We start from the raw sequence: 21,180 nt of genomic DNA, 5'->3' as shown, positions 1-21,180 counted from the left end.
GTCCAAAAGTCGGAAGAGAACAAGCAGGAAGTGATGCTTCTGTAAAGGGGCTTGTTGGATTTCAAATGGGAAATAATACCACTGTTTGAGATGTTAAGGGAGAAATCTCATGATTTATTTATTTCTCCACAAGCTTAGTCATTGGGAATTTATTTTTAAGTAGTCATGTATATAAAGATTTTTAAAACCCTCACTGCCTACCCAGTATGTGCCAAGCTTATTGCAAGGGGTGTGTCTCTTCTCACGTAAGTTAACCTGCCAACCTGGTGAAGCAGCCGTCATCATCCACATTTTATGAATAAGAGAGCCTCAGAGATTTACACGGTCTGCTTGAGATCTTGCAGATGGTAAGCAGTAAACACAGTCACGGGTTTGTACTGCATGTTGAGTAGATGAATGAAAGGGAACATCTAGACCCATGGGATGGTCTGACTCCAAACCCAAGGCCCAGCGAGCCATTCCATTCAGTTCCGCAAGCAATCCACCAGAATGAGGCGACATGAACCAGTAATGACCAGGGCAGCCCGCCCTTTGAGTGGGATATGGCAGACATGGAATCATTCTTGGAACGGTGCTTCAACACCGCACCCCACATTTAGAGGGAAGCCTTGCTGCTGTTCATTTCGTTGTGTGCTTCAGTCTGGTGAAGGCAGCAAGGCTGCAAGCGAAAGGCCTCTTCTCTGACACCCATTTCCAAGACAGGAGCTTCCAGTACAGACTCCAGTCACCCCGTAGGTGTGCCAGGTCCCCTTCCCTCTCTGCAGGCAGCTCTGAGTTAATGCACTTGGCTAGGGTGTGAGATTAACTGGCCCCAGGAAGCCCATCAACCCATCACTGTCCAAGACAGAACTCTACTGGTCACCTCAAAAAACACTGGAAAAGTTATGGTAACAAACATGTAATTAAACACTTGTCTTTCCAGATATGAATGTGATTGAGCTCAAATCAACTAAACCACCTGCATAAAATTTTTACTGGCTAACACCACCCCCGCCCCCAGACGTAACTGCAGTTCAGTTAACCATCCTGTTTCCTATAAGCACACATATATTCTAGGGGTTTATTTATTTAAACTTTGGATATAACAAAAATTTATGTATGTTGCTTTTTTTGAGCAGTGTATTATTCCTCCAATACCCATAGCTCAGACCTTATAATAGTTGCATTATGTTCAGATGTATGGCTATCATATGATTTATTCAACGTCATCCCTATCGGCGAACATTTGTTTCCATGAACATAATCACGTTTCTATAAGTTATTTTGGATCAATGGAATGGCTAAAGTGGAAGTGGCTTAAGGAAGCTGCAAGTTGCAGCAAATCAGCATGGTGCGCGTTGGTCTGGCTGAGCATCGGGAAGACCTGACTATCGGAAGACTGCGGGAGGGGCCCGGCGAGCGCGGCGGGAGCGAGGGAGTGCGCGCGACCCGGCTCCGCGCCGCCTTCCACCTCCGGCCCCAAGAGGGCGCGCTCGCGCCGCCGCCGCTTCTCCCGGGGCCCCGCCCACCAGGCTCGCCCGACTCCGCGATTGGCTGCGCGGCGGGAGCGCGCCGAGTCAGGGGGCGGGCCCGCACCGCCTACAAAGCGACGAAGGTCACGGCGCGAGGAGGCGCGCGCCGCCGCCCCGCGTCCCGCCTGCGGCCCTCAGGCCCGCCGCCGCCCACTGCTCGCCGGCCGCCGCCCGCGCGGGGAGCCATGGAGGGAATGAGTGCGCTGCTGGCCCGCTGCCCCACTGCCGGCCTGGCCGGCGGCCTGGGGGTCACCGCGTGCGCCGCGGCCGGCGTGCTGCTCTACCGGATCGCGCGGAGGTGAGTGCGCGCGGCCCACGCGGCCTCGGGCCCCCGCCCCCCGCCCGCCACCTCCGCCCGCGGCCCGCCCGCCTTGGCGGGCTCCCGGGCCGCACGGCCCCTCCCTGCCCGCACCGGCGAGGCCGCAGCGTCGCGGTGGGGGACGGGCCTGTGTGCCCACGTGCTAAGACCCGCTCTGCACGTCCCCCATCCCCCCAGAGGAGTCCGGGTTTGGAAGTCTCATCGGGAGGCGGCTGAGGAGTGGGTTAGGGACTCCAGGTGGGCGAGGGCAGCCGGCATGTGAGTTACAAACTTCCTCCCTCATGGAGACGTGTGCTGGCCAAGCCGCAGGGTCTCCAGGGCCTCCCCCCACACCCACCCGGGCTCCCCAAACCGCGCGTGAGAATCTAGCGGGATCAGACTGCGCTCTGACTGCTTTCCGCCCTTAGCCTCGCTCCCTGGTCTTCGGGAGCACGTTGGGGTGGCACGATATTAGGTGGCACTTTGTGGTCTGCATATGCCGCCTCAGGTGGTGTTCTAATCTCATATTAGCCCATTTCAGAGTCACAATCCCTGCTCCCCCTTGAGAAGCTAAGAGACAGAAGAGCTGGGGAAACTTATTAGAAGAGTGGGGTGTGATGGGGAGCAGCCTGGCCCTGGAGCCTGCCTTCCTAAATGCTGGGCTCTGCTGTGTCCAAGAACGGGAGAGCCTGACGCACTTCAGAGGTGTTTAGAGTGGGCTGCGGTTGCTGCTCAGCTGGTTCATGGCTGCCCCCAGCTCTGGCCCAGGCTCAGAAATCATGCTCACCCCCATTCAGAGCTGGCCAATCAAGAACCTTCATTGTCAGGAGCAAAAGTTCCTAATGGCCTCTTGCTTCAGCAGGGACTCGCGCATCCTGACTGTTTCTCCATCAGATCCACCTTTCCAGGGGTCAGGGGGCAAAGGTGGGGTTGTGAGAACATGTCGGGGTCAGTGGTGGTTTTCAGCTTCAACAAGAGATGTGAGAGGCTCGTCTTGGGTGGAAGAAGCGAAGGCATTTGTGAGCAGTCACTTGGCAGCAAGTGGTGGAGCTGGGATTTGAACCTGGGCAGCCTGGCTGTTCTTTTTTAAATACCACTATGTACTGCTTCTCACCCAAGGGGAAAAAGTGTGGGGGTGACTGAGTCACAGGCTTCCTGGAGGAGGAAGGGGTAGGAGGGACATTAGCTGCATCTGCAGGATGAGCCAGACTGGCAGCCTGAGGAGGGGGCGGCCTCCAGGAAAGGGCAGTGGGGAACTGAGGAAACTCTCAACACAAAGGGTCCTTGACAACCCACGTCTCTACGTGTCCCGGTTCTTGCCCCGTTTCTGGAAGCTGGAGGGGCTCGCAGGGTCAGCTGGTTCAAACCAGTCATGTTCTACACCAGGGGGCTGAGGTGCAGAGGTACAAGGCGATTTGCAGAATCCCAGAGCGTGATGACGGCAGAAGCAGGCACAGGCTGCTGCCTCCCGGTTAACCCAAGGCGGGAGAATGTCGGCCCAAGGGTCAGAGCCTGGGCACTGCTCCCCAGCTCCGCAGCACCTCGGTCGTATGTGACGTGGCCAGGTTTGCCCACTGCGTCCACGTTCCCTTGTCTCATGCTGTGGCTGTCCTTGGGTCCTTCTCCCCTCCTGGGCTGCCAGCCATACTGTTTCCTCTCCCGGAGACAGGGCCGTGGTGCAGCGTTGGGCGAGCTGGCATGAGGGGAGCCCGGAGGGTGCCTGGAAGGCTTCCCACTCCACTGGCACAACACCAGTGGTGTGGTTTTGGGTCCTGTTGGGCCGAGAAGGACCAGCCCTTCCCATGATGCTCTGAGATGCTCGTAGAGCACTGGTTGTTGTCTGGGGGGTCACACATTGGCCACTGTCACGATGTGGAAGAAAGAGCAGCCCCACAGAGACTGAGCCCTTCTCCTTCTGGGGAGGGGAACTGGGACAGCGAGGAACAATGGCTTTGGCCACAGCACAGGTTTCGAATGACCCTTGAGAGGGTACATGAGGGGAGTTGTTTTGGGACAGTGACTTGGCCTGGTGGGTGTCTGTGGGCTCAGCACATGGAGGGACGACTGGCTGAGGGGCTGCAAAAAGAGGTCCCCTCTCCGAAGGGCTGCAGTGCTCCCAGAGCCTCAGGCAGGCCGGCCCGGCGTCCCCACCTGCGGAGTCTCCTGACCGGGTAATTATTGACGATTTCATGCTGGTGGCATGGGGAAGCACCTGCATGGTGCCACCTGGTGAAGCGTGCGCAGATGCTACGGTACTCCCCATCCTGCAGCTGAGGGAACGAAGGCTTGGAAGGTTGGGCTTCTGCCCTGAGCAAGCCTGGCGCTCCGGGTTTGCACTGAGTGCCTTGGCTGCCCTCCGCCCCCACGGGAGCCCACAGCTGTCAGCACCGTCACAGGGCGCAAGCCCGAATTACACTTCCCTGGGCTTACTCGCCTTGGATTGAGGCAGTGGTGATGGCTTCCTGTGCCCATCCCACCCTCAGACTCTGCTGCTCCACACTGCATCCAGGATCCATCTTCCGCTGACACGTCCCTGCTCGAAACCTCAGGTACCTCCTGAGGCACCCATAGGTGTTTACTGCATTGTCCCCTTTGTCATGTTGGGACACCGAGAGGATGCAGCCTCCAGGTTAAGTAGCAGGGCTTTGTCCTGGCACCCAGGGCACCTGTTTCCCATTCGCCTCTCTCTGTGCTGTCCCGGTGTGGCACGCTGGGAGGACACTGCTCGCCGGGTGTACGCTGGGTGCACGCTGGGTGGCCCTCCCTTTGCCCAGCAGCCCCGCCTATTTGAATTCCATCCACTCCTCTTGCCTTGCTGGCCAGCAAACCTGTTCTCTGGGTGACAGCAGATGCTCCACTTGTTTGGCCTCTCTCCAGTGACATCTGTCACCAGCTGCCCTGTGAGGTTGTTGTTCTTGTCCTTGTGTCCCAGTCGGAAGTGCAGAGTTTGCTTATTGCTGCCTCTCTGTAAGCCTAGCTCAGTAACACGGTCGCACCGAGGTGAATGGGGAGGGGGGCGGTGTGTACACACCTCAGGCCAGGCGTGCCCCAGAGAGGTGGGGTTGGGGGCTGTCTCGGTGTAGACTCAAGTGTGTTCTGTCTGGACCTAAAGGCGAAGGGCTGGAGGCCCGTTGGGTCCTGGCATCTCGGTGTCGCTGTCACTGCAGCCCAGGAGGCACCTTCTCGGATTCTCGCAGCTGGATAGGACAACATGTGTTGCCCACTTAAGACACAGGAGCAAGCAAGGAGCCACCTAAGGGCCCATCTAGGACATCTAGGATGGTCCTGGATGTCCTCCTGGGTCCCCGCCAGACGCTGACCAGAGGGATCATCTTCCAGACCCCACTGGGCCAGAACACGGTGCCCAGGTCACAAGCAATGTGCCAGGCCCGTTGGGGGAGGCTGGGCACTTCTCAGGGCCTGGCGAAAACTGGCTTCCCCCAGACAGAGACTGAGCCCCACCCAGTGTGTCCTCCGTGTGCACAGCACTGGGCTTGCAGCACGTGCCCAACCCCTGGCAGGGTCCTGGGCCTAGGGTCTGGAGCCGCAGCCCTCAGAGTGGTGGCCTCACTCCTAGAACACACGTGCATGCACGCACATGCACACACCAGCTGTAGGAGATGGTGTCAGGGCTTCAGCTTTGTTTTAATCAAACGTCTGTGTTCAGGACCGAAGGAGTGATTCTGTTGTTAAGGACATGTGTTCATCGTTTTTCCCGAGAGTGCGTTCGGGACTTGTGGAGGACTGGGTCCAGGGCATGCCGCTGCCCCTGGCTCCTCCCGAGGTCCCCCTGCTCTTGACCTCCTCAAGCCCCCTCCGGCCCCAGCAGAGTCAGCACAAGGGTGGTGGGAGCTGGGTGAGCACCTTCCAGGCCTCCCGTCTGCCCACCTGCTGGGGCCAGGCTGCCTCCTGAGGGGGTCTCTCCAGGCCCATCTTAACTCTCTGTCAAGGGATATTCTCTCTTGTCACATCAGACCTTGTCCACCACTAAGAATAGTTTGTCCCAGAGTCCTGCGGGGGCAGAAGTTTTGGCTTGGAGAAGTGCATTGAGAGGTTTTGAAGGGAGCTGGGGGGTATTTTTCCTGAGCAAGAGCAGGGCCTGGGCTAAGCTGGCTCAGAATAGATTGGAAGCGTTCCTGTGTCAGGCCAGGTGGAGGTGGGTGCGGGGCCGGCCGTGGAAGCTGTCAGGTGCATCCTTCCCAGGCACGTCTGGCGTTGGCCCACATGTCTAACGCACGGGAGGCCCAGTGCTGATGCATGGCGGGCTGAGGTTTGCACCTAGCCCCCTGTGGTTTTGCTAGTCCACTGCCGCTCACAGGCCTGCAGAGCCTTGCAGGTCCCCCTCCCCCCAGAGGAGCTGCGGCCTCCCTGACCTTGGACCCCTGCCTGGCCAAGGCCACAGGTGCTCTGGCCACGAGGGGGGCCACCACCCCCAACACTGAGCAGAGATTACCAAGGGCTGAGAGTGACAAGCTGGAGCCAGCCACCCCAGGGACCGGGGCTGATCCCACCCCCTCCCGCCACTGGCTTCCAGGCAGGCTCATTTCCCTAGCAACAGAGCCTGAGACTCAGAGTGCAACTGGTGACTTCCCGGGGTGGGAGGGGCCGTGTGGCCGGCTCCCTGGACCAAAGCAGCAGTTCCTGCGTGCTGGCCAGTGTTCCCCGGGGCCAGTGTTTTTGTCTCCTTCCCGGTCTCTCTCTTCTTTCATGGGCTCCCATTCTTCTGCTTGGCTTCTGTCCAGAGGCCAGGTGTGGTGGGGTGGGGTTCTCGGGTGAAGGGGCTCGAAGGGCCCTTTGTGAGGCTGGAGGGGCCCAGGGGGCAGATGAGAGAGGTTACCAGCCTGCATCCTCATCCACCAGGATTCACTGTGTGCAATTACAAAGAAGCCTGTAAAGCAGGTACAAATTAACAAAGAGAGAGCCTGCGCTTCGTTGCCCGGGGATGCCAAGTGCTGGCATCTCTGCAGCAGCGTCCACACCTCCGGCTTTGGCTGCACGGCCACCTGCCAGGCTCAGCACTTTCCTAATTCTCTCGTTTGATCCTCTCAGCAGCCTCTCTTTGGGACAGGGATTATCGCTGTCCCCACTGGCCAGATGAATGAGTGAAGTGGATGACATTCTCCAAAGGCCACACTGTGACCACGGCGCCATGCTGCCTGACGCTCCTCTTTCCAGGCCGGGCCCTCTGGCCCTGTGCTTTCGACAAGATGTAACGGTCTCTTGTCCTTGTCCATTGTGAGGACAAGGCCGAGCTGGGGCAGGGGCGTGAGGCTGCGGCCGCAGGGGGCAAACCGGGTGCCCCCCGTGGGTCTCCTGGTTCTGGCGCCTCTGTCTGCCCCCTCTGGCTTGGGAGAGAAGTAGGTTGAGGGGCGCTTATGGGGCAGCATTTCCCTGAGCCGCCACCTCCCTCTGCCTTCCCCGTGTAGCTACCATTTACTGGGCACTGAGGCTGGGCACTGTCAAGCACTTGTCACATGTGGCCCCCTGGGAGGGCAATGTTCTTATCCCCAGTCAATAGATGATAAGACTGAGTCTTGGAGAATTCTCGTAAGTTCTGTCCGTGGTCAGTGGAGGGGCAAGGCCAGGAGGCAGCTGCCATGTCTGGAGTAGGGACAGGATAGTGACAGAGCTGGCCTTACACATTGCGGAGCACCTTTACGTCGCTTGATCCTTGAAACGCGCGATGCCATGGGTGTCGTGATCTCACCCTTTGCAGACTCGGGCCGAGGCTGGAGAGGAGGCTGGGCACACGGCTAGAAGGTGGCAGAGCCGGAAACTCTGGCCCCTGGTAGCTGGGGGCTGTGCTGCCTCTGGACAGCAGGGTTGTCTGTGCGGCATGGCTGCCCACTGCAGCAGGGGTCCAGGCAGCAGCCCCAAAGCAGGAGGTGGCCTCTGGGGGAGGGCAGGGGAGCAGGAGTGGTAAGGCCAGGACCCTGGGGCTCAAGCAGCTGCCACCTGTTACTGTCACATTGTGTCTAGATTCCTAGGACTGGAGGGATTTGTTGGGCAGTTGCCACACCCCACAGCCAATGAGGTAGATGGAGGGCCCCGGAGCACAGATCCCCTAGTGTCTGGGCTAGGATTATCCTGTAGACCCCACCTGTCACCACAAGTGCGGTCAGCAAGGCCACTGTGGCCTGTCCGCACTCTTCCCTCTACTGAGGAGGGCTGGCCAGCTGCAAGCCAGGCAGCTGTCTCTGCTTCCCCAGCCTCCCTGGCCCTCAGCCCTGGGGACTTCTGTGGAGCACAGGAGGCTCCTTCTACCTGCAGGCTCCCCAAGAGCACCACTCTGCAGTGTAGGAGCCAGCCTCGTGGGGAGAGGAGAGGTCCTGGAGTCTGGTCCCTGTCTGCCCTGTGGCCTGTCCAGCCTGGGGCCTGGTGCCCCCATGCCTGAGCCCCAGGACACCAGGGGCAGGTGGCCCTGGGTCGCCTCATGGGCGTGCTGGAGCCAAGGGATATGGTGGGTCTCCAGCTGTTCCCCAGCTCAGGCCGGGAGCTTTGCCGGGGGGCTGAGAAGCCTGAGCCAGCGTGGCCCCCTTGCTGGTCCTCCCAGCAGATGCAGAACGTCCAGACAGGGCCCTTGCCCAGCCCGCCGGGTCTCCCGCTGCCTCTTCTCTTTCCTTGTCCACAGGACGAAGCCAACACACACCACAGTCAACTGCTGGTTCTGCAGCCAGGACACGGTGGTACCCTACGGGAATCGCAACTGCTGGGACTGCCCACACTGCGAGCAGTACAACGGCTTCCAGGAGGTACGGCCACCCCGCTGCCTGGCCCGGCCCTGGGGCAGGCCCCCGCCTCACCGCCCCGCGCCCCTCCTCTGAGGGCGCGGAAACAGGCTCAGGGAGCCAAGGTGCCTTGTCCAAAGTCACCCCGCTTTGGCAGATGGGGGTTCAAACCCAGAGCTTTCTGGCTCACCCACTCCGCTTTGCGCTAGGTGGCGGGTCGACAGGCTTTCTGCAGAGGGCATCTCAGGCTTTCTAGGCACGGCTCCCGCCGCTCGGCTTGCTGAGCCACCACGCACATGTAAACGAGTGCACGTGGCTGTGGTCCCAGAGAACTTCTCGAACCCGAGAGGCCAGCCCACAGGCCCTAGTCTGCAGACCCCTGCACCAGACCACGGTTCCAGCCTGAGGTCCCAGATGAGGGCTGTGCTCTCAGCACTTTGCCTGTCGGGGGGTTTTTGTGTAGTTTTTTTGGAAGACAAGCTTTTGCTAATTGTCACATGTAAAGAAAGACAGGAGGAGATGCTTGAGATCCACCACCACTTTCTAGAGTGTCGCCGCTCGGGGCTTCTGCCCTGTCACCAAGCCTGAGCCACTGGGGAGATTCACTGGGGTTGAGGCTCCCGCACTGACTCGTGACCCCCTCCTTCCCTAGAATGGTGACTACAACAAGCCGATCCCTGCCCAGTATATGGAGCACCTGAACCACGTGGTGAGCAGCGCACCCAACCCCGGTGCCCCCACACAGCCCCAGCAATGGGTGAGCAGCCAGGTGCTGCTGTGTAGGAGGTGCAGCCACCACCAGACCACCAAGATCAAGCAGCTGGCCGCCTTCGCACCGCGTGATGAGGTGAGGCTGGGGGTTCTTTAGAGCAGGGGTCCCCAAACCCCGGGCCACAGACTGGTACTGGCCCGTGGCCTGTTAGGAACCAAGCCACACAGCAGGAGGAGCGCTAACGAAGCGTCATCTGTATCTACAGCCGCTCCCCAGCCCAGCATCACCGCCTCAGCTCCACCTGAGGTCATCAGGCATTAGATTCTCCTAGGAGCCTGGGTCCCTGGTGCCAGAAAGGCTGAGGACTGCTGCTTTAGAAGATTCTGGGAGAGGCATGCACAGGGCTCTCCAGACAGTGGCTTTCCCGTCCTGAATACTCGCAGGGCCCCCTCCTCACCCTGACCCTGTGCTGGCCCCTCGTTCCGGGTGTGTTATCTTCCGTCTCACTAGGACCATGCTTCCTGTGCTCCCTCTTTCTCATGGTCCCTCTGCTCTTGGCTCCAGGCCTGGGAGCATCGTACAGGTGTCAGCGCCAGCCAGTCCAAGGGGGGTTCATCCCTGGGCAGACGGAGGTAGTTCCAGCTGGGGCCCTATTGGGCCCAACCAGTCTGTCTCTGAGTCAGGCTTGCCCACTGGCTGCCCGGGCAGTTTGCTCTAGTTGGTAAAGGACACTCTTGGCTTCTGGGAGAGGAAGGAAGAGATATACTGCTGAGCGGCTGGGTGTTAGGAGTTCACCTTCCGGCCCCGCCATGGATCCCAGAGGCCTTATCTAGCGAATCCTGCCTTCCCACCGCCAGACCTTGCCTAGTCCAGTGGTTGTGACCTCAGGAGCTGAGACCCAGAGATGCTGGCTTTCCCAAGGCGCAGACTGGCAGGGAGGGAGGGCCAGGCAGGGGGAGATGGGGAATTTGCAGAAAGAAGGGAAGGCATGTGTGACTTGGCAACCAGGGCGGCTTCTCTGGCATTTTGGTCCCAGCAAGAGGAGATCAAACTGATATCCGTCCTGGCCACTGCAGACTGAGGCATTCGGCTGCCCCGGAAATGGGGAAAGAGAGGAGCATCGCTGTATCCCTAGGAGGAGGGGTGGTGGGACTCATCCCTTCTGGGCTCTTGTTAAAGCCCCAGGGACCCTGCAGCTACCCCTAAGACCCTGGCCCAGCCAGGGGCTCTCCAGAGCCTTCCAGATCCTTGGGTTTAAGGGAGGGAAGGCTCTGCTTCGGGGTTGGACGTGTGCCCGAGTTCAGGCTGCGTCAGCCCAGTGCCACCTTCTCCGTGGCACACTGCCTTCCTGGAGCCCACGTCCAGGAGCAGGGCCTGAAGCAGGACCGCATTTCGAGCTCCAGGCCTCCAGGGGGATCCTCTGGAGTGAGAACTGGGCTAGCGTGTCTCCCCTCACCTGCTGTGTCCCAGGCTCTGGGCCAGCCCTTACTCCTAGTAGCCAGTGTCACCATGCTCAGTGGGCTGTTTGTCCCACTGGGCAGTGGAGGAAGCAGGATCAGAGTGGGAACGACTCGCTATGGTCACCCCACTTGTAAGTGAACTCAGGTTCGACCTCAGTCAACCCAAAGACCCTGAGCCTCTGTTCCCCCTCAACTCCCAGGGCAGATACGACGAGGAGATCGAGGTGTATCGGCACCACCTGGAGCAGATGTACAAGCTGTGCCGGCCGTGCCAGGCGGCCGTGGAGCACTACATCAAGCACCAGAACCGCCAGCTGCGCGCCCTGCTGCTCAGCCACCAGTTCAGGCGCCGGGAGGTGGACCAGAGCCACACACAGGTCTGCACGGGGTGGCCACGGGGCATTCGGGGCGTCGCAGCCCTTGAGCTTGTGCAGGAAACCCCTTCTTTGAGGGCCGGGCCCCAGTGACTGGAGGGCAGCTCTCCAGAGCTGAGACCTTTCTCCCAAAGGAAACAGCCTTCCCATGGGTCCACATGCCCACTCTGTCCCCAGGCCCTTTCATGTCACCAGCCAGAGTGGGTGTCCTGTGGACCGTGGCTCAGTAGCGGGATCCACTCGTCACGTGCGTACTTGACCAGGGTTTTGAGTTGCCTTGCTGCGTTGGGGTGCGTTCCCCACACTTGGCAGTGGTTCCTCCCGGCAGCTTTTGTGGCGGGTGTACTCATGCGCCCTGCGACTCCCGTTTACAGTATGGGAAACCGAACAGGGAGGTGAAGTAACTTTCAGAGGGCCAGTCATCTGGTGTTTAGAGGCACCAGGATTTGAACCCAGGACCATCTGGCTAAAACTCATTAATTTTTTATCACAGTATTCAGTTAGTGGAATATTCTGTTTCTTAAAATCGGATAATAGTAGCAAGTGGATCTAGAAGTAAAAATCACCCCCTCCCCCAAGAAATTTCTGCCTGCCCCCTCGGGTCCCCAGATGTGCCGTGTCCAGTTGGCACGTGGTTTCCGTCTGTGGCTGGGCCTCCGACCACACGCCACGCCGCCCGCCCACATGCCCGTGCGCGCACAGCAGGATACCCGGGTGTTTGGTTTTCCTCCTCACCATCACGTTCCAGACAGAACAGCTCACTGCCGTCTGTATTTTTGTAATGTAACTTTAGCCAGGGTCACTTATATATTTATTAGCACTCCAGTTAAAATCATAATAAGAATTTTTGATGACAGTTTGACAAAATGATTGAAAATTTTATTTGAAAGAATAAGGTCACCGACACATCAAAAAGATTTCTCTAAAGAATGCGGTAGACCCCTCCTCACACAGTGACTCACAGCGGGGCGAGGGCCCGGAAGCGGGGCTCAACGTAAGCCTAGGGGTAGCCGAGACTGTCGAGAATTGAGGGCACAGCGAAGACGGCACCTCTGGTCGACAGGACCCGGCCGCGTTCTCCAGGGAGTGCCGTGGCTCCCTGGCCAGACGCCCGCACACTAGGTGGTCCTGAGAATGCCCGTCGGTGGCTCTGGCCATCGCACTGACCAGTCTCTCCCTCCCTCAGAGCTTCTGCTCGTCCGCGGTGAAGGCCCCGGTCCAGGTCATCATGCTCCGTGCCCTTGCCTTCCTGGCCTGTGCCTTCCTGGTGGCCACCGCGCTGTATGGCACCAGTGACCCCTTTACCCTTGGGGTCACCCTGCCCCCAGCTTTGCCACCTAGTGGCAATGGTTCAGCCACTCCTGACAACGGCACTGCCACTGGGGCCGAGGGCTGGCGGCAGCTGCTGGACCTTCTGCCAGAGCACATGACAGAGAAGCTGCGGGAGGCCTGGGCCTTCGGGCAGAGCCACCAGACGGGCATCGTAGCACTGGGCCTTCTCACCTGCCTGCTGGCCATGCTGCTAGCCGGCCGCATCAGGTGCGTGTGGGACCAGGCGGGACAGGGGTCTGCCCCTGGGTCACTAGTTACTGCCTGGGGTGGACTCTGGGAGGAAGCCGCTGGGGCTGGAGCCAGGAGGGCCTGCGGGGTGCACAGCCCTGGGCTAGCTCCGCCGCGTCACTGAGACAAGGTGCGCCCCTCTTCCCCGGCAGCCAGGGGTCCAGTGGGCGAGGCGAAGCAAGTGACTCGTGTAGAGGGGGCAGCGGCACCCAGCAGGACTCACCCCTGCGTGCTGGGGCCCCCAGGGCCAAGTCACCCTGCTTCTCTCCACCTTAGCTTCCCCATCTGCAGTCGGAGCGCCGGTAACCGCCCACCTCACTGACTGCTGGCTCTGGGGCCTTGCGCTCCCTCCCAACGCAGTCACGGCGCCTGTACCCAGTGGTGTCCACCTCATCTCAGTGACCGGGGAGGGCGGGGCGGGGTCTCTGGACCCAGTGACCGGGGTAGGGGGTCTTAGCCCAGTTGTACAGGCTGGAACCCTGAGGCTCAGTTGCGCAGCGTGCAGCTGCTGGAGGCGGGACCGAGGCCCTCTCACATTTCTTGGCCTTGGATCAGGTCCTTTGAGCAGGGCCCAGGTGGATGAAGGAGGCAGGAAGTGGCAGGACATGGAGGAGTCTCGTCCTGCCGAGATGGACTCTTACTCTGCTCCCGATCTCCCCGCAGGCTCCGGAGGGTTGACGCCTTCTCCGCCTGCCTGTGGGCCCTGCTGCTGGCGCTGCACCTGGCCGAGCAGTACCTGCAGGCTGACTCACCCAGCTGGCTGGACACCCTCAAGTTCAGCACTATGTCCCTGTGCTGCCTGGTGGGCTTCACGGCAGCTGTGGCCACGAGGAAGGCAACAGGTCCCCGGAGGTTCCGGCCCCGAAGGTCAGAGAAGCGGCAGTGACTGCGGGGGGCGGACAGACGGACGGACAGGCCCAGAGCAGGGCACCGCTCTGTCTTGCATCTTTCTTACCTGCCTCACTCTCACCCCTGCCCAGCCTAGAGCCCCCAGTCCTGGTCCAGCCCCTCTACTTCCCTGAGGAGTTGAGCCTGTTCCCCCGCCTTTCCCTTTCCAGCACCGATAAGCCGTCCCCAACCTAAGGCACTTCCTGAGTGCTCTCTAGCTTTTCACCAGTGCCACCACCTTTCTGGCCTAAGACCTCCTTACTGCCCCAAGGCCAGAACATGGGTCACACACACACAGCCTGCCTATGATCTATGGCTTCCTGCTGGTAGCTCCAGGCCCCCCCATCCTGGCTGTGGGTCTTTATCTGACTCTGACCCGTGGGATGAAGGTTGTGGGCCTGATCTTTGCTTCTCTTCTTAACCTGCCCCATTTCTGAGTCCCCGACGCAGGCTGGTGACTGGCTCTAGGCTGGCCCTTGCCGCATGGCCTGAGCACTCAGGCAGCTTGATACAGGCAGGTGCTGCTGAGTGGGGGCCAGAGGAGAGCCCCCCCACCCCCTCTTCCCCACATCACTTCTCCGGTCTGTCCTTTCGGCTCATTGCCTGGGCTGCCCCCCGGATCCACTGCTCAGTTCCTGCTCCGAGACCTTCCTGAGACCCCGCTATCCCTCAGCCTCCTGCCCTGGGAACGGAGGGTGCGGTTCTTGGGCCCAGACTGGACTTGGCCATGAGTTTGTGGGGCGAGGCCCTTCTAAAGGTGGGTAGTAGAAAAGTCTGCTTTTTTAGGGTCAGCAAATTTCTTCTCAACAGGTTGTGGCGGGAGTTTGCCCATGATGAGGGGGTCTGAAGTCTGTCCTTTATTTTTTTTGGCACTACTGTGGGCCAGACAGAACTGGGTCATGCATGCCCCACCCACACTCTTGAAATCCCATCTTTGCCCCGGAAAGGCAGGACCCCCACAGCTGGCCCCTCCATACGCCCCTGCAGGGACTCGGGTCCAGGCTTCCCGAGCTAAGGCCACCCTAACTGGCTGGCAGTGCGGAGCCTGAATGGCTCTCATTGGCCTTGCCACCTCCGACCCCCCAATGCCTGTGGCGTCCCCAGCTTCCTGCACTCACTCCCCTCATGAGATTGCGGGGAAAAGATCTAATTGACTAAAGTTAGCACGAGGTAAGTGGCCCAAGGCACATGTAGGTCCACAACGATACCAGGTCATTTGTCACTTTGTGTCTCTGGCTGGTCAGTATCACTACTCTTGCTCCTGGAGGCCCTCACAGAGCGTGCTGAGGCGCCTGCTTTCCATGCAGGGCAGCCACGGAGCCCACTGGGCTGCAGCGTCACTCTGCCTGGGCCAGGTGGGAGAGCAGAGCCAGTGACAACCCAGAGCCCCACAAGGGAGGCGCTGCCTGCTCCCAGAGTCACCGCTCCAGGAGACAGGGCTGGTGTGTGGCACAGACCTGTTAACTCATTAGCTGTGTGGTCCCGCAGGTCCCTGCCGTTCTCAGCCTCAGTTACCATCTGCGAGATGAGAGAAACCCCTTTCTAGGACCCTTGAGTGCTGACCACTGTGTAGACACATTCTGGAAATGGAGATGCTGCCCCCAGGAGGAAGTTCTTGGCCCGGGGGCTGCGTCTAAGGGTCATGGCAGGAGGCTGGACCAAGGCCGTCCCCTGCCTGGTGTTCTATGCTCTGACGCCCCCAGAGCAGGCTAAACACTCCCTCCAGGGCCCATGTCCTGCCGTTGGTCACTCTGAACCTAAGCCTCCCTCCAGGTGTGGCCCAAGTGTGCCAGCCTTCCCACTGCGCCCATCAGAGCCCAAGGAAGGCAGAAACATGACACATGCATGAGGGCCACACTCCGCGGGGAGCCACCGAGTAACCGGACCTGAGGAGCAGGCGGGTCAGTGTACTGGCCAGGCCCCAGGTAGCCCAGAGAGCACTGAGAGCTGCCCTGAGCCCCCCCAACTCTAACCCTCACACTCACTGGCCAGCCTCTACCCCCTCACTCCCCCTCAGCCCCATGCACCAGTGGTCCTGGCCCCACTCAGCCCCTGCCTGGGTGGGTCGGGAGCTGCCCCGTGAGCTGCGTGACCCCGGACAGGCCCCGCCTGATGGGGTGCAGCAAGGAGTGGGGTGCTGGAACCAGGACCCAGCCCCAGCGGCTGTCTGCCTGCGGGGCTGAGGAGCACCTCCCTGTCCCTTCACCCCAGTCCACCTGCCGTGGGGAGAAGGGGCAGCAGTCCCAGGTGGAGAGCCAGTGGTCTGTCAGCCGTGCGTGTCTGTGGTCTCCCATTCTCGAGACTGGCAGCGCGATGCTCATGGCTGCTTTTCTTGGCATTGAGTAGAAGCAGGCCATCTGTGTGTACGTGTGTATGTCTTTAACTTAAATTATTTATAATAACCTTAACCAGCTCTCCTGCTGGCCAGAGCCCCTGCTGAGCAGGTGTCTTTCCCGCCCTCCAGCGGGGACGGGAGGGCTCCCTCACGAGGCGAACCTCCTCAGACAAAGGCTTCCTGGCCTTTTTAGAGTTTTGTGCGACTTTTTTAAATTACCCATTTGTCCCTTAAAATTCCACCTCTGAGAGCATTTCAGCACCTTCTCGTGTTATTGGCAACAGCCGAGGACGTGCAGGCACCGCTGGGATCATGGCCTATTAACTGGGAATGTGTCACCCCTGTCAGGGACCTCTTTCCCCTCCCCTGGGAGCGACTGTCAGGCCATCCGGGATCAGGGTGACTGTCCCCAAGATGCGAGGGAGATACACGTGGCTACAGATCTCCCCCTGGGTCTGGGGTCTCCACCCTGGGCCAAGCAGGCTCCTCCAGTAACACCTGGACAGGAGCAAACTGCCTCGACGCACCCGCCTGGGGAGGAGCCTGTGTCCCTTCTGTCTGTGACTGTTGCTCAGTGTCTCGTCTTCTCTCTGGTCATGTAGTAGAACTGTGGATGATTGTGTAGTGACCCTCTAATCACTGTAACCACAGCTCCTGGCCATAGATGCTATGTGTTTGATGCTGTATTTAAATAAATGCCCCCGGGGCCCTGCTTTCACCGGTGGGCGTCAGGTACCATGTCTTTTTTGTTTTTTCTTTCACGTTCCTTCAGAGACTTCTCTGCCGGGGCGGGGACTTTGGGGTGCAGGCGTGCCCACAGGAGTCAGATTCGGGAGTTGGCGCCATGGGCATTGAATGGCTCAGGATCTAGCTGTCTTCGTGTACCGTGCCGGGTGATGTTTTTCCCCACCTCAATAAACTGCCACTTAAACAGTCCTTGTTCCTTCTGCTCCCAGCTGGAACTAGGATTTGGTTGGAAAGACCAAACATCCTTCCCACTGTCGGATGGGACACTGGACAGCCACCCATCTCCTCCTCAGACCCTTTTATCCAGTGGACTTGGGATTCTGGGCTGAATGCCTATTTGAGATGGGGTTCGAGGGTGCAGGGTAGCCTGGGGGCCTCGCCAAGGGGAGCGTTGAGACATTTAGAGCTCTGGAGCCAGCAGAGATCCGGCTCCTGTAACGGGGCTCCCGGGGGACCATCTTCAGCGTCACGGCCAGAGCTCGCACTTGGCACTTTACAAGGATCAGCTAGTCAAGTGATGTCACTGGGTGTCCCAGCAAGAGGGATCAGGTTGAAGAACTCTTCCCCTCAGTACCATTATTTTTAGTGGCACCAAATTGGGAACCCACCTGTGCCAGGTGGACGTGAGACTCGGGTTTTCAGTGCGGGGCGGCTGCGGCTGTGAGCGGGATCTGGGAGAAGTGGGGAAAGGCCAGCAAGAGCCAGCTCGTCCTGGGCCAGCTGACCACCTCTGACACCCGCAGCCCAGCTCAGACCCTGTCCTCTCACGTGCTGCTTCCCAGGGGTGGTCCTCCGGAGGGCTGCCTGGTGGGGGTGGGTGCAGAGTCCTGCTGCCACCTGCTAGAAGGGGCTGGTCACCCTGCTCTTGTGAGGCTGCTGCTCCATGGCACAGACCTGGGTCCTCTAGGAGGCGCAGGCCCCAGCAGGGGACAGCTCCATGCGTGATCAGAACAAGCTGACCAAAGGTCTCGCGTGTTTACAGCCCCTGCGGTGCCTAAGGCTAACCCCACACACACACACACACACACTGCCCTGCCAAATATGGCATGGTAGTTCTAAAGCGACAGCACAAAATCGTGACTTCTATGTAGAGATGGGGCCTTCCCCAGGTGTCTCGGGGGCAAGGAGGTGGGTGTCAGATGGGCATCAGCAGCTTGGCTTGATGAGCTCCTTCCTTGATTTTCCATGTTGTCCAAACACTGAGGCTGCCTTTGCTTCTGAAGTCCATGTGGCCTGGCCCTTTGGAAGACAGTAAAAAGGTCTTAGATCTCCAAGAGGGTGACACCAACCCCACACTGACCCCATAAAGCTGGTTCAAAGGGAGGAGCATGGTGGAAATATCAGGGAACTCGGGGGAGTGCGGCTCGGCCGGCGGTACCCCGAGTGTTCAGTCGAGATGGGCACAGGGTGGGGGGATGTCCCCTAGCCGCCCCAGCTCTGCCGCAGGGCCTGAGCTAGCCTTGCTGTCCATCGACACATTGTTTATGGGCTCTTTTGTCCCTTGGGACCGAGGTAAGGCTGGACCTCCTGCAGCTCCGTCCAGACCGTGGGCGGACTAATACATTAACTGTCTCTGCCCCTCCCCCTCTGTAATCGGTTGCCTTAATCAGAAGCATGGTTGACATTCTGGCTTGGGGCCACCAGGTCCTATCGTGTGATTTGTACCACTCTCGAGTTAAAGAGACACTGTCACTATCCGTCTTTGGGGGGCAGCCTTGCGATCACTCACGGGTCTCTTCTCAGTTCAAGTCTGGCTTGTGTCCTGCTTTCCTCTCCCCGGAGATCCCAAGCCCGGCCACCTCCCCCCTGCTCTACCAGCGGCTTTAGATTAGTGTCTAGTGTCAGAGGCCAGCGAGCAGCGCTGGGACTCCTGGAGTCGGTCCCCAGGGAGCAGGGGACTCTCCAAGCGCGGCCGCTGCCCCGGGGCTGTGGGCACAAGCAGGAAAAGGCAGAGGGGAGCCGAAGGCCACAGCCTTTACTGAGAGCCTGGTGTGAGGTGGAGCGAAGGATTGGCATGAGGTTGGCAAGGGTGACAGTGTCACTTTAATACCGAGACTTGTAGTGGAACTAGTTTGCTGTGAGGCTGAGGGAGATCGGAAGGGGCATGCAGGGAGGGGGGTCTCGCTGACACCTCCCAGCCACCTGGTCCTAATGGTGTGAATGTGGTCAAACTGCTTTTCTGCTTCAACTAACGCACGCCTCCTCTGGGACCCCGACTCAGGGCCCACCTTGCACTGGGGGAGGGAGGACAGACGGCTGGGCGGAGGCTGCCTCGGAGCCCCCCAGGCTGACCCGCCTCTTCCCCCCGGCCCGTGGCTCTCACAGGTACTTCCCAGGAGACTCTGCCAGCCTTTTCCCCACTTACCCCAGCCTGGCCATCCCCTGCTCCAGTGTCGCAGGCTCCTCACCATCTCTGTTCATCCCCACCCCACCTGGCTTCCTGCCACTCGCCAACCAGCAGCTGTTCCGGTCTCCCCGACGGGCCTCACCCTCCTCACTGCCCGGCCGCCTCAGCCGGGCCCTCTCGCTGGGAACCATACCCTCTCTGACCCGCGCAGGTAAGAGGCGCTGGGGCGTGGCGGGCAGGGCGGCCGGCCGCTGGGCGCGGGCTGGGAGGCGGTGCGGGACGGGGTCGGGAACGGGCAGGACCAGCCGCCACCCTTGGCCGAGGGACTTAGCCACTCTGAACCAGTTTCCCTCACAAGCAGTGAAGCTAGTAGTAGGAGACCCTGCCTTGGGGGGCTGTGAGGGTTAGTGAGGTGACGCGTTTAAGGTGCTCTGGAGGGTGGCACGTTGGCCACTCGTAAATGTCCTCGCTCTGGGTCTCTCTCTCCCACCACCACTTTGCCCTTATCGCTGCTGTGGTTTTCAGACCCCCGCCTCTCTGTGTGGTCCAGAGGACGGGTTCAGTTCAGGTCAGCCATGTTTACTGAACACTTGCCGCATGTGGACCCTGGCGGGACCGAGACCTGATCTCTGTCACAAGAGACTTTGTCTCATCCCTCACTGAAATTTCCCGGTAGGGTCTTTCTGGAAACTCGACCAAACCCCGTTTTTCCTACCTTAGAGGCCTGCGCGTGCTCTGTGACGATCGTCCTCAGTGGGGAAGCCGCTGTGCGGTAGCTTTTCCTCACCCTTGGGGGGCCTGGGGCGGGCTCCCTGGGTCCCAGGCCTGGTGCTGGGGCTGCTGGGCAGGACCCCGTCCCCTGAGAATATGGGCACGGCTTAGCTACGCCGGGCTTGCTGACATGCAGTCACTGACTCATCTAAGCCCCTCGGCAGCTCTGCCAAGTGGGAGCGGCAGCTCAGTCAGGCGCTTCGAGCCTCAGTTTCCTCCTGTGACATGCCCGGCGTCCCGCTGTGCTAGGAGGTGGGGTTTGAGCCTCGCTCAGACTTCTAGCCCCGTGTGCGTAGGTGGGTGTCCTCCTAGGTAGAGGGTGGGTCACGCTGCAGGAGGGATGGCTCACGAGAGGACACGGTATTCAGCTGACGGCAGATGAGGTTCGAGGCCTTCGGGGGGACCGGAGGTGTGATCGCCCCACGCACAGGGACCCAGACTCCGAGTGTTCCTATGTAACCACACGTGGCCGGGTTGCCAGGAGGGAGGGGCTGCTGCCTGTCCTCCCGCCAGGAAATTGTTAGTAAGCAGAATCCCCGAGCCCTGCCCGTGGCAGGTAACACAGCTGAGCCCTGGCCCAGTGCAGGCCCCGGTTCTGTTAGGTCTCCAGGCCCTTGGTGAGCAGCAGGTAGAGCAGGGGCACCGTGGAGCACCCTAGACTCGGGACGTGGGAGGCCCAGGAGCCAGGCACAGGGTCTTAGGCCTTCGGGGTGGAGGTGCAGCGGGTTTGTGCCCAGGGTGGGTGCAGGCCCTGCCGGAGCCTTTGGCTAACCATCCCGTGAGGAGATGGTGGCAGACCGCGGGGGATGGGCACTTTGCTTCATGGTTTGTTCTTTTAGAAATGAACCGACTGGGGTTAATCGTCCCCCAGGGTGAGAGGCAGGGATGTGCTGGCAGGCTGGATTCCAGCAGAGCAGGCCATGCAGAGGGAGAGGGTAGGTGGCTGTCATCTCCGCAGGCCCGACCAATGTCACCTTTCTTTCCTCTAGACTCAGGGTATCTGTTCAGTGGGAGCCGCCCACCGTCTCAGGTGTCTCGATCCGGGGAGGTTCCTCTTTCAGGTGAGGAGAACCGAGAGCTGAGAGGGGTGACAGGGAGGCCGCGTTGGGTGGCGGCAGCGTGCAGGCCGGGCTTCCCGGAGCCTTGTGTGGGGCGGAACAGAGAAAGGTTAAGCATGAGCTTTGGGGTCAGATGGGCGTGGCAGTTTCTCAGATTCGACACAGTGCTGTCGTCCAGAGCTCTGAGGCCCCAACCTTCAGTCTCCGGGCCTTGCTCTCAGCAGAGGGCGGTACCAGGGCTTTGGATGGAAACTGGGAGGCCAAGGGGACATGGCTGAGGCTCCATGGTCCTCCCCCCTCCCCCAGGTGCCTGGCAGGGTGCACTCCCCTCCCTGCTCTGACCCCCCGCCCCCCGTCTCTGCAGAGCCCTGCCTTCCTTTCTTGGGTAATA

At 60.0% G+C, this 21,180-nt stretch overlaps 1 protein-coding gene across 2 annotated transcripts in view; it reads left to right on the top strand.

Moving 5' to 3' along the window:
- Positions 1-1,609: 1,609 nt before the first annotated feature.
- The window catches only part of TMEM201 (transmembrane protein 201), a 24,040-nt gene continuing 4,469 nt past the window's right edge, over positions 1,610-21,180 (top strand). The window contains exons 1-8 of one of the 2 annotated variants that reach the window (XM_039842289.1): positions 1,610-1,809; positions 8,441-8,561; positions 9,190-9,384; positions 10,910-11,086; positions 12,270-12,622; positions 13,307-13,510; positions 18,939-19,171; positions 20,721-20,792. In XM_039842289.1, coding sequence (XP_039698223.1) covers positions 1,697-1,809; positions 8,441-8,561; positions 9,190-9,384; positions 10,910-11,086; positions 12,270-12,622; positions 13,307-13,510; positions 18,939-19,171; positions 20,721-20,792 — 1,468 coding nt within the window. In that variant the 5' untranslated portion in view covers positions 1,610-1,696. Of the gene's footprint in view, positions 1,810-8,440; positions 8,562-9,189; positions 9,385-10,909; positions 11,087-12,269; positions 12,623-13,306; positions 15,515-18,938; positions 19,172-20,720; positions 20,793-21,180 lie in introns of those variants that run through there. The other variant, XM_039842290.1, reaches the window with a different exon arrangement.

The sequence above is a fragment of the Pteropus medius genome, unplaced genomic scaffold (genome assembly GCF_902729225.1).
Source record: "Pteropus medius unplaced genomic scaffold, Ma_sr-lr_union100, whole genome shotgun sequence".
NCBI lineage: Eukaryota > Metazoa > Chordata > Mammalia > Chiroptera > Pteropodidae > Pteropus > Pteropus medius.
This window is presented reverse-complemented; position numbering and strand designations above follow the sequence as displayed.